General features: G+C 41.6%; 1 protein-coding gene across 1 annotated transcript; it reads right to left on the bottom strand.

Annotated features, from left to right (window-relative positions):
• Positions 1–210: 210 nt before the first annotated feature.
• Positions 211–7884, bottom strand: si:dkey-183n20.15 (RING-HC_RNF170 domain-containing protein). The gene is made up of 6 exons (XM_063201292.1): positions 7528–7884; positions 6694–6796; positions 5626–5725; positions 2681–2754; positions 2006–2116; positions 211–1349 (listed from the first exon to the last, which is right to left on the bottom strand). Exons 1-6 carry the CDS (start codon positions 7554–7556, stop codon positions 1041–1043), a joined length of 726 nt encoding a protein of 241 aa, XP_063057362.1. The 5' UTR covers positions 7557–7884; the 3' UTR covers positions 211–1040.
• Between the last annotated feature and the right edge of the window lie 5251 nt (positions 7885–13135).

Raw genomic sequence — 13135 nt, forward strand, 5'->3', positions numbered from 1 at the left:
CTTTAATGTGTCAACTGTAATAGATAATTTGCACTAATTATTTGTAGTGAAACACTGTATTTGTATTGGTCGACCATTGTTGTTAAATAATATGTTTTTGTACAATCTTTTGAATTAAATCTACTCTTGAATTCTAAAGAGGAATCGTCTGTGGTCATTACGAAAGACTGCAGAATGATTAGAGGCATGAATTAAGAATAAATACCCATTTTATTTCAACTGTACATATTTACATAGATACGTGGTCAATATTATCTTATTTACAATATCACAATTCAATACCATTAATCGTAATAATAACATTTCACTTGGTCACATTAGGATTTTACAAGTAGATAAATGTCTTGGAATGACATTAAATGAGATTTTTTTAAAATCTCATGGCACGTCTGCATGCAAGGTGTACAGATCACAGTTAACTGAATCATAAAATGGAGCTATCTTTATGGGATGTGTTGGAAACAGATGAAGCAATTACCGCCAGCTTGTCTGATTGTTGAAACTGAATACCAAGTGAAGTGTCTGTAAACAACAAAGGCAACTCTTGTTGGGAGTACAGCGGGCCTAATACTTATAATGTTGGTTCTTCCTTCCAGACACTCTCCTTCCTTCAGCTCTTCAAGTTTATTCTCTCCGTTGGTAGTGCAATTATTTGAGGCTATGCACTCACCAGGAGGTATTGCGCTCAGCGATGGCGTAATGCGAAACAACAGTCCATACACACAACACGTAAACAGGCCCACCGACAGGGGGGGCAAAGCGATATCTTGTCCCGGGCCCAGGGTGATGGGGGTCCAGAATTGGGTCCCCATTACATTGTATGTTTTGTGTAGGGGGCCCTTTAAGATTACTTTGTCCTGGGCCCAGCGAAAGCTGTCAGCGGGCCTGCAGGTAAACACTCGCAATACTGGCATAGATCAAGCCTGCCGAGCCAGTTATGCACATTGTGCAGTACTACAATACACAGCCACTTGAACGCTAGTTCATTGGGCTGTATTCAAAATTTAAAAACAAAAACATTTTAACAGTCTTTTCTGTGACTATAAGCTGTTAGTCAGCACACCGTGTGCTTCTGTTCGGTTCCTGGTGTTAGCATCTGGCGCCATCTGCTGGTTGATGTTGATAACACAGATGAGGAGGAGGAAGACCACAACCAGGTCATCGATGAGGCCCAGCGCTCCACAGAATGGCCCAGCGGCGCCCTCTAGAGGCGAGGCTAAGGACACAGCGGCCCCAAAGCAGCACACGGCCACTCGAAGCAGGAATAGCCACACCAAGCCCCCGATGTTACCCAAGCCACGAAGCAGCAGGTGCAGGAACAAGGGCGTGTCGTACAGGTAGTCTGCAACCTGAGAAAAAAGACCCAGATTAAAACACAAGGTTAATGTTACGTGTGTCAGCCAGAGGACACCTATTTTCCATTTTTTGGAACAATACCAGCATTGAGTAACAAGGATATCACCTCCTTCCTACTGCATAATTATTGTGTAAGAGCTTCACAAATGACCCTAGTGAGTGGTATTAAATTGATTCCTTTGCCAGGCTGTCTATAGAGAGGTCTGAAACTAGAGACTTTCACAGGGCGTGAGAAACTCTTCAAAGGCGGACATTGGTGGTGTGTGTTGTGTTGTCTTTCCTCTTCTGTCGTCTTATGGGTTTGAAGACTTGCTTTTTTCCCTGTCTCATTCAAACTACAGATTGGAGAAACTTGGTTTTACAGACTTAAATAATGCCATAAAGGCCCATGCATGGATGCAAATCGAATTCAAGAATAGTGCCATTCACTCTGTTATGAGTTTGGAAACAATTTATAATAAGGCTGTAAAAACTGACTGTGTCGTTAGTTAATAGCCTAGCACTCTCTAATCCTACGGGGGGCTCCCTCTCAATGATTTTCATGGAAAAATGGTTTTAAAAATCTCTTAGTGTTGCTTTAACCAACCCTGTGTGATCATTGCATTGCATAGCACAGTGTAGTGTATGGTAGGGTACAGCAGTCACTCACCCTGCGTGGGGCTCCAGAGTAGCGCTTGTTGTAGTCCGTGATGTGACCCAGGACCTCGCGCTGCTGGCGGTCTGAGTGGCTCTCACTGAACAGGTGGCATAGCACACTCACCTGGGATGGAGACAAGCAAACAGGAGCACAGCTGAATATCACAGTTTTGATTAAAAAGTTACACTGAATTACACTGGTTAAGAGGACAATTGGCAGTAGTTTGGCTCCATTGTAGGCCCCAGTTTGAGCAAAAAGTGTACATGTCTAGGGCTTGGGCCCCTAGAAGGCCACCACAGAAGGAACATTTTTTAACAAGAAAATTACATTCCTACATTGTACATTTACATTCATAATTCCACGATGGGGATTTAAAATATTTTCAATGTTGCATTTTGTCAGTTTTCTAATTATTGGTCCCCACTTTGGCCAACTGGGGAGCTCCTGGTAGGTGAGTGCCCCTAGGCTTTAGCCATGTCTAGACTTGGCATTAATCCGGCCCTGTTTCTGCCATAGTGTTAGGGTTCCGATTTTTCATTTTTTCTTTGCAATAGTACCGGTAGTGCTTTTCAAGCTCAGCTTTCTTGACATAATGAAAAAGGGAGTGAGTGGATGGGTGTGGATCCCAAAAACAGTATCACAGTAGCATAAGAGAAGCAGAAAAGAAGTCTTCTTCAAGCCTCCTACCTTCTGTCGACAGAGAGGGCAGCTGATGGCCTCTAACCAGGATCCGTGCTTCCAGTAGGAGATCAGGCAGGGGGCTGTGGAGAGGCCAGGTTGAGATGCACAAGTTAATTATACCATAAAACACAAGGAAGAACACTTCATTACTGGGATTGTTTTGTGTGGGGTATAGTATAGTATAGTGGCTCACAAGTGGAGGGAAATATGGGCAACACAACCTCATTTTCATTTTTGTACCGTTCTTCTATAGAGTTTAGAGCAGGGGTGTCAAACTCTGGCCTGGGGCCAAATCTAGTCTGCAGAGTTATTTTATTTGGCCCGCTAGATCATTTCAAATGTGGATTACAGTTGGCCCACATATCGGTACACCATTAATATGGCATCATAAAGATTTGGAACATGGAACAGTGAAACAGCTAACACTCATATGTGACAATATATATTTGAACTATAATGGAAATCTGTTTGTGAAATTAAAATATGAGTATTAAGTGTGTGTATGCAAAAGTTTAGTCCGCTTTTTAGGATAAATATAGAGTTTGGCCCTCTGTCAATTTGAGTTTGACACCCCTGGTTTAGACCGTATTCCCTTCCTTTGTGACCAAAGGCATTACATTCCACTCTTTTTCAATTGTCTCTGGTATGACTGGAAAGTTTTTTCCTAGCTGCCAAGCCCACCACACTCTACAATGTCCCGGCCGCCAGGCAGGCTGTGTTAGTACAGTAGCACTGCTCTGTATTTGGGGGTAAAGAGCAATGTTGATCGCGAGGCTTTTCTAATGATTCACTTTACTGATCCCGATTCCATGACCCACTTCTCACTCTACTCTCGGTCAATGTCAGACAGAGGCACGAGACTTGAGGCGGCAGGTGTCTGGGAAATGACCGATACCGCACATGACAACGTGCAAACAGTCACCCACTGCTTTCTCTCTCATTCTCGTTCTCGCATTCTCTCTTTCTCTTTCTCTCTCTCTCTCTCTCTCTCTCTCTCTCTCTCTCTCTCTCTCTCTCTCTCTCTCTCTCTCTCTCTCTCTTTCTCTTTCTCTCTCTCTCTCTCTCTCTCTCTCTCTCTCTGTTATTTGCTCAATTTTTATCTCACGTGTGAACTCTTAGAATTCCTATGCAGACAATGTGGATGGTCCCTTTTAGTGCTTTTATTTTATGTGTATGCATTTATGTGTTTTAAAATGCTGTCACAGTTACGTTATACTATGCCAGGGGAGCCCAATATGTTTCCCATGGTGGGCCAAAACTGAATTTTGTGGGAGGGCCACGGGACAAAAATAAAGTGTACCATGTAACACACCTTATATGATGTAATCTGATCTTATAACATGACACAGTTTCAAGTCAAATGTGCTGTATTTACTTCAAGTGTGCACAAGTGCGAACAGATGAACTGCAGTCTGCAGGAAAGGTAGAGGGCTATAAATTTGTGTGTGTGTGTGTGTGTGTGTGTGAGCTGCGTGCGTGCGTGCGTGGACGCACCCTGATCGAGGGTGTCTCACAGGGCACGGTGGCCATGACCGTTGGTCGAGTTGTGATTGCTACCTATTGCTATTGATCTCGCCCTGAAATCAACAGATGATGCCTTCATAAATAAATAATTTGTTACTACGTATTGACAAACAATGCCAATGACCTGACCTTACAGTCATTACCTCATAAAAAAAAACTGTAAGTAGAACTTAGGTCAAGATTCACAGGTGTCATAAGGATAAAGCAGCTGAGAAATGTGTAAAGCCTCATTTTGTAATATGGAACTTCAACTTCAACACACTTTACTGATTGCTGATGATGCAGTTATGAGTTTATGTTCTGGGTAAAATTCCATTAGATTGCTGCACTTCCTTTTGGAACAATCACACACCCACTTGATTGTGTAAACATAACAAGAGGAGGAATCACTTTATGCATCTCTCTCTCTCTCTCTCTCTCTCTCTCTCTCTCTCTCTCTCTCTCTCTCTCTCTCTCTCTCTCTCTCTCTCTAACAGAAACAGTTAACACATCTATTTCCTCTCGCTCCTCAATGTTGTCACTGGTGATGTACGTGAAAGGGGACAGGTCCCTGAGCTCTTTGCAAGATGAGGCCACCTCAGCTGGTCTCCGGGGTAACGGTGACACATTAAACCGAGCATGGTCACATGACTCTCGCACCGCCTGCCTACCCACCTGCTCTCAGCTTCCCCATCCGCTACAACACGCCTCTCTGCTGACACTTACTGCTACTGTGCAACACATGCAGTGTAGCCACAAGACCACTCTACCACAAACCAGATCATAAATTGAATAAATATAGCACCACACACATACACTCAGCCTAAGTTAGTGCTTGTCATGGGGGCGTTTGCTCAAAAAAGCTTGAGAACCACTGCACTACACCATTCATTATTCTAGCCAGCAAGGCTTGCCTTGACATTAACCTTTCCACTCACCATCCACTGTGGCTAGTGGTTCTCCCGAGTCACTAGAAACCCAAGCTTTACACACCTGTGGTCATAGTTACTGTATATTTTTTCTGTGTTTTCCATTTTTTTCCCCAAGTTCTATGCTGTATGTTCAAGCTTAAGTGAGAAGATGGTTCTATTATAGATCCCACGTTCAAATAAATCAAAATTGAGGGTGCGATTTGTATCTTAATGCAAACAATTGATGCACAAGGATGTGGATATGTTACTGTGGTATTGTATGTCATTCAGATGACTTTGTCCTGGGCCCAGCCAAACCTGTCAGCGACCCTGCCTGTATTTACAGCATGGGTAGGTAGTTTTATGTTACATAGTTGCAAATAAATAATGTCATAGTACTAGTGTTGTAATTACATATGTACATATGTAACAGACCTTCTACTTCTACTTTATACATCTCTGCAAGAAATAGACCCTGGTGGAGAAACACTCTGACCATCAACAAAGCTCTCATCACAGGGTGGCCTATTTCCTTACCGCAGAAGAGGTGTCCACAGTTGGTCTCCACAGGGAAGGTGGCCACTTGCAGACACACAGGGCAGTGCTGCTCTCTGGTAGCCCCTGATACACATGGGCTCTAGCAGTGGAGAGAAAAGAATGGAGGGGATCGTGTAATGATGATCTGTTTACATTTATACATACATGGCACATGTTTTACTCTCAACAGTGAATAACTAGTGGAAGTAGTGGTTTGTCCATATTACAAGCGGATTCCAAAAAAATTGGGACACTTGGTATTTTGTGAATAAAATCAAAATGCTGGCATTTTCAAAACATTCAATGCATGCATAAGATGCACAATGGCACAAGGTCAACATAGGAACAGTTAAATTGAGGCAAAAGCATAATAATGTGAAATAGTAATGGGAAATATGTGGTCATTTAAAATTCGACCCATACAACAAATCTCAAAAAAGTTGGGACAGGACCAAAAAATGTTGTAATAGTTGGATAATTCTAAAAATAACACAAGGAGGAATATTTTGAAAGGAACTATATTAACTGCCAACATGAATGCACAAATAAAATGCCATCACAGAGAGGCTGTGGCACTCGGTAGCGAAGATTTTGGGGGACTAATTACTGATCTATTACACAGAAAGACTGAATTATCAAAATTGCAGGCATATAAGGCTTATTTCTGTAATGTAGAGTTCTGTGAAATCATTGCACGAGTTGAAATGAATACTTCAGCTTGATTTAGTGGTCAGTCTGAAAGACAGCATATATGATGGCAAAGGGGTGCATAGGTGCATTGGTTATGGTCTTCTTACTCATGTAGAGCATTAAAATGAGGGCTGAATTATATATGTTGTCTGTACACAATGCTCTATCTTATTAAAATATTGAATGTTTTGAAAATGCCAGAATTTTGATTTTATTCACAAAATACCAAGTGTCCCAATTTTTTTGGAATCCGCTTTGTATGCTGCTGAACTATGGATGGGTTTTGAAATGCATGGAGTTTGAAGGGAGAAGTGAGACGGTGTGCGTGTGTGTGTGAGAGAGAGAGAGAGTGAGAGCAGTGTGTGTGTGTGTTCTGACCTCTGTCTGGCTCACGTGCAGGTGGCCTCCTTGCTCGCGGGTGCTGTGGGTGGAGGGGCCGGGCTGGCCCTGACCTCTCCTGTCCTCAGGTGCCTGGGACTCCCTGTTGGACGCAAGACGCAAGCAAAAAAGTCTAATACAGTACACTCATCAGGTATATATCCACAACCACATGAAGCTCCACTGAATCACTGGGTGTTTATGTAGCCTCGTTGTGTGCTGTTCCGCCAGTGGAATGCTGTAATAGTCATTGAAAAAAACTGCCATAGCACTACACTACTAGGACATTACACAGATCCTTAAGTAATGAATTACAGGGGGTATGACATTATGTTGTCAACATAGTGTTCTCAAATAAAGTCCTCAATGAAAGCTGCAACAATGCTATATAAGATGTATGTATGAGACTGTATGCCTGTATAAAACCCTTACAAACTTTGAATTTGTCAGTACATAAAGTCAAGAGGGCAGCCATTCAGGACCAACATCCATTTCAAAGCAACACTTTTCAGAAACACGGGTAGCGTACACCAAAACCATACAAACATTTCACAACAGGTCATTGCATCACTTCAAAGATTATGATAAAAGTTAAAAAATGAAGTGCTTTCCACTGTGGAACAATGAATTCCAGTAAGAATGAATGAGTTTCCTCTACGCTTTATCACTACAAGGAAGAAGCCGTTTTATATTTCCCGCCAGGCAGGAACAATCCGGATATACCGGTAAACAGAGTTTCTCAGTCTGTGTTTATGAGCAGTCTGTTTATATAATCCACTCCCAATACCTTAAATGTGACTTTAAGCTGTCTGGCTTGTTAAACCCCTTACCTACCAGGACTGGGAGTTTGGCTGGGCGAGCATGCTGTGCTGTGCTGGTCTTGGCTGTGGTGTGCTGTGGTCAGTATGTTGGGCTGGTCCAGGCTCTGTCCTGGCAGGCTTCTTGGTTCAGGGTCTGTCTGTCTGTCTGTCTGTCAGGCTGCTTGCTTCAAAGTCTGTCTGTCAGTCTGCTTGCTTCAGGGACTGTCTGTCTGTCTGTCTGTCTGTCTGTCTGTCTGTCTGTCTGTCTGTCTGTCAAGTTTCTTGATTCAGATTCTGTCTGTCTTTCTGTCTGTCAGGCTGCGTGCTTCAGGCTCTGTTGATGAAAGCTCCTTTGGTGTTGCTGGCCAGGATACAGTGTTGAAGGTAGGTAGGCTAGATCCTCCCAGAGAGCTGAGAGAGGGGGAAATGTGTCAGGAGAGCCGCACTGTATACACAATAAATCCAGCGGGCGAGTTAATGATCAACCCACACTCCCAAAGCTGTGTGCCGATTCGCTTGATCCAGGAAGGCTGGTTTTTATTTACACACACACACACACACACACACACCAGGGCTTGGTACTGGCACTAGCAAACCGGCCAAATGCTGGTAAAACTTGGCTGTGGCTGGTGGAAATCTCAGTGTCACTAGCCAATTTGGCAGGTAGCTTATTCTATGATATGACATATCAGAATAGCGTATACACTTTGCCCCTTGTGTATCGATTGTTTGCATTTAAGTTCAAGAAAAGGCTCAGTTAGTCAGTTTCTATTTGTTTGTTTTATTTCCATGTAGAAACCCATACGTTCATCTTCTTGCTTTGAGCACCTCATCTTCTGAGGTTAGATGTACAGCGTCATGAAAAAACAAATTTGTGGCTAGTAGAATAGCTGGATGGCTAGTGACTCCACTAGCCACAGTGGCCGGTAAGTGGAAAAGTTAATGTCAAGCCCTGACGCACACACACACATACACGCACCAGCAAGTATTAAATCAGCAATCTGCTTGGGAGTGTAATGATCCATGCATGTAATTGGGGCTTATTCTGTCCTGACTTTGTGTGATTCTTTGGAACTGTTTTTTTTTTTTTTTTTTTGAAGTTAACGCGCCTCTCATCTCCCTGGCTGCAGTGGTGTGTGTAGGTTGTATTTTGGTCATGTGACTGCTGATGTGAGGTCAAAGACTGATGAACTCCGCCCACCAGAGCCTAAGTAGGTTAGGCCCAATAAATACAGACAAGCTTAACCAATCATTTACCTGAAGTTTGCACAATCTCTCTCTCTCTCTCTCTCTCTCTCTCTCTCTCGTTCCCATTCTCTCTCTCGTTCCCATTCTCTCTCTCGTTCCTGCTCTCTCTCTCTCGTTCCCGTTCTCTCTCTCTCTCTCTCTCTCTCTCTCTCTCTCTCTCTCTCTCTCTCTCTCTCTCTCTCTCTCTCGAAAATGTGGGGCACAACACACATACACACAAAGATGGTCAGCCATTAGTTGCAATATAGTGTGTATAGCAAATGTAGAAAATGAAGAGTGACTTGTGACTTGTCTATGGCACACAGTAGTGAGTGCCACTCTTCAGGACAAGATCATTTTCTGGAGACAGAAGAGGAGACAGTTTAGTGATTTGGAGTTATCTAATACTGACACTCAACGCCTTTATTTATTGTGCAGGGAAGCATACAAAATAAAAGAAATACTATAAGCCCACAGCAATTGGTTGTTTTGTTTTTGATCAATTTAGCAGTCCTGCAGTTAACCTGAATTGGACAAAAACACTTCAGTAGTCATGACGTGCGCTGAAAGAAAAATAAACATCATTCATTCTTTCATTCTTTCTTTCTTTCATAAATGAATGAATGAATGAATGAATGAATTCATTCATTCATTCATTCATTCATTCATTCATTCATTCACTCATCTCCTGCTATGTATGGGGGGCTGACAATGTTTGACTGACATTCCCTTGCCAACCCCCCAAGGTCATTTTTGCTAAAAATAGATGCTATCGACCAATTACTAGATTGTGATGCGGCAAATTTGGAGATCCAAGCTGAGCAAACGGATAACAACTTTTTTTTCTCTATTTAATTTGGGACTGGAGGATGACTACTGGGTGGGTGGGTATGAGTTTATTTTAAGGTTCACTGTTACTCGTAACTGGGTTATGGCCTTGGTATCACACGGACGGAGGTCATCGTGCCCAGGTTAAAACTATTTTTAGGTCTCCCTCTCTTCCACTCCCCTGTCTGCACGTTCCCAATATGGTCACACAACTGAATCAACTCCGTACAACCATCAGCAAACATAATTGAATAGAATGCCTACAGTCTATTTGGAGCATTATTTCAAAAGAGGATGTGATGTTTTTTCAAATGCTGGGGCTAGTTTAAATGAATTTATTACCACCGTTGATTAGGTCATGAACCTTCTCTCTCTCTATCCAGGCGCCTGGTTTTCTGTCAATAATACACTGAATCATCAAACTTTGCGAAAACTAAAAGAAACAACGATGGCATCACCACATACTGTCTTTTGGCAGAAGAGTGCTGAGTTACAGCAATTGTTGCATCAGCCAGCATGGTGTTCGAGTAGTTATTCCAAGCAACTTCAACAAGCCGAGGGGAAATACACCATTTTTATTGGCTCAAGTTCACTACATTATCTTATAATCCAGCATTACAGTATTCTCCTGTTACAATGCAAATTGACCCTCATATAAACAGAATAACTGGACGTAATAATAACACGTGCAATTTATTTTTGATACAACATATACAGTGAGGAAAATAGTAAATGAAGTCAATGAGGCAGATGCTCCTCTTATTCAACCCTAATGTGTTGTCCTTGTTCACTCGTGTTTTCTGTGGAAATGGGTGCTTTAGGGACATACTTACTGGTATTGCTGCAACACAGAGTTCCAGAGAGGCAGAGTCACTATTTATGGCTCAGGAGAGGCAGAGATTTCTCTGGGAGAGGTACAAGATCTTACGTCCCCCTTTTTCCTGAAAACACATATGGTGATATGGCCAAAAGAAACATAAAAAGACATTACAGTTCCCAAATACACATGAAGTTCCTTAATTTTTGAGACATGTGCTGTGGTTTGATGAAACAATCTAAGGTTTTTAACCATTTCATCACCATCAGTTTTTGAAGAACAATTAGGACATTTGCAAGCCATGCTTATCTTAAAACATGGTAGTATCATGTTAGGGTTGCTTTGCTGCAGGAGGAACTGGTGTACATCATAAACTAGATGGCATCATGAAGAAAGAAGTGTGGGAAAATATTGAAGAAACATCTCAAAACATCTACCAAGAAGTTAAACGGGTCTTCTAAATTGACATTCACCAAAAGTTTACCACCAAACTGGTTAAAAATGGCTTGAGGACAACGAAGTGAGTGTTTTGAATTGCCCATCACAAATCCATGATCGCAGTCCACCTGCGCTTTCATGGGCAGAGGTTAAATGGCATGTGTGTGTTGGGCAGCTTACACGACGCATGGCCCACCCATACCAGTTCTGGAGAAAAGAGTCAAAATTCCTACAGTACCAAAAAAAAAAAAAAAAAATTCCTACAGTACCAAATTCATAAAAGCTTGTAGAGGGATATCTGGTTAACGGCTTGACTTTAGACCAAATCTAATGAAGAGTATGTAAACTTTTGGCTTTGACGAAAATACTGAAAACAACATGATATCAGAAATATGAAATCAGTATTTTGTAATCTACAACCGCCACATAAAATCCTTCATTCGGGTAGAAGGAAATGCTCCAGTGAAAATTCAGTGTTGCACGTGAGCCCATCGTTATCTTATCTCTTCCTTTTTCTTTTGACCGTAAAACATTTTCGAAACTCCCAGTGTACCGGCATGTTGCCCTCACGTGACTGCATCAGGGGGCCCCTGTACTGTCAGGGTCTGTGTGCAGAGACCCTTACCTGCCACCTCACCAGTTCTTACTACCTACCTGGAGGTCATGCTTATAAACCATCTGTGAAGTTCCAATTATCCAGACATTCTAGCTTATTTGCCTAGGCCAAGCGCTTCTACAATTTTAGATCATTTCATATTAATTTATAGGCTTCACACATGTAACTGCTTATCAAAGAACAACACCCACTCCACAGCATATATTAACGCAAAATGGGAAAGGGAAACAGGGAGTGAAATATCAGATGAAGAGTGGAAAAGGATATAGCAGTATCAATGGAAATGCTCCAGTTCAATGACCTGGCGGGAATTTAACTGGAAGAACTTTATTAGATATTTTATTACCCCATCCCAGAAATCTAAATTCTGTGACACCACCTGCTGGAGACAATGTGATCAACAAAGTGCAAATCACCACCATGTTTTTTGGGATTGCTAAAAAAAAATTAAGGTTTTTGCTCAGAAATAAATAATTCAATACAAGACATTTTCAGAGAGGATTTGCCACTGGACTTTAAGACTTTATATCTGGGATGTGTTCCTCAAGACTGGCTGAAAGTGGACAAATACTTAATGAACAATTCTGTTGGTCTGTTGGCTTCTTAGAGCGATGGTTGAAATGGTGTTTCTTTGCTCCAGCAGAGGGGCCTAACAGCTCAACCTTCTCAATATGACTACTGTATGTAATATGAATGTATCCGATTGTATGAATATGTATGTGAAAAGCTCCTTGTATGTACACAGTTCTGTTCTAAATGTGTGTTGTTCCCCACCTCCCCTTTCCCTGGAAAAACAATAAAATAGCCTACATATATACAGCTCCAGGCCTTTTTATTAGAATACCATGAAAATGTTGATTTATTTCCATAATTCCATCAATAATGTTAAACTGTCATGGATTGTAGATTCATGGCCCAGTTTTTTAACTATTCCAATCATTATTTTTTTTCTTTTTATATACGTTGGCCTTCCAGCTCAAAAAACCCATGAATTGGGGAATTCGCATTATTAGAATATTGTTATAAAATCACTTTTTTCTTCATCAAAATTCGGGTCACATTAAATCAGTTGAAATTTGGTACTTTCTACATAACATGCAATGGTCAATACTTGGTTAGGACATTCTCTGTCTTCATAATGGCCATGATGCGTTTAACATTGAAGTCAATGGCAAAAACAGTGCATGGGAGTTATGGAAGCCCAGATATCCTTGATGCTTTGCTGTCAGCTGTTCTTGTTTGTTGACCTGGTACCCCACACTTCACTCTTCAATATACCCTGCAGATTTCCATGCCACGTTTTAGCGCTAACTCACCAGTTTAATTCTAAATAACCAGAAATGAAACCCCATTGAAAATGAATGGGGTTTTATTTCTGTTGAGTTAGAATTAAACTGGTGAGTTAACACCAAAACGTGGCATGGAAATCTTCGGGTATATTGAAGAGGGAAGTGTGGGGCACCAGGTCAACAAACAAGAACAGCTGACAGCAAAACATCAAGGATATCTGGGCTTCCATAACTCCCATGCACTGTTTTTGCCATTGACTTCAATGTTAAACGCATCATGGCCATTATGAAGACAGAGAATGTCCTAACCAAGTATTGACCATTGCATGTTATGTAGAAAGTATCAAATTTCAACTGATTTAATGTGACCCAAATTTTGATGAAGAAAAAAGTGATTTTATAACAATATTCTAATAATGCGAATTCC

Source organism: Engraulis encrasicolus, chromosome 6, assembly GCF_034702125.1.
Source record: "Engraulis encrasicolus isolate BLACKSEA-1 chromosome 6, IST_EnEncr_1.0, whole genome shotgun sequence".
Lineage (NCBI taxonomy): Eukaryota > Metazoa > Chordata > Actinopteri > Clupeiformes > Engraulidae > Engraulis > Engraulis encrasicolus.

Excerpts from the sequence above, each read along its gene's own strand:
- si:dkey-183n20.15 (XM_063201292.1), bottom strand. The coding sequence starts at position 7,556 with ATGCTCGCCCAGCCAAACTCCCAGTCCTG. Across the intron at positions 6,797-7,527 it reads CAGCCAAACTCCCAGTCCTG|GGAGTCCCAGGCACCTGAGG; the intron begins GTAGGTAAGGGG and ends TGCGTCCAACAG. Across the intron at positions 1,350-2,005 it reads ACTCTGGAGCCCCACGCAGG|GTTGCAGACTACCTGTACGA; the intron begins GTGAGTGACTGC and ends CTTTTTTCTCAG.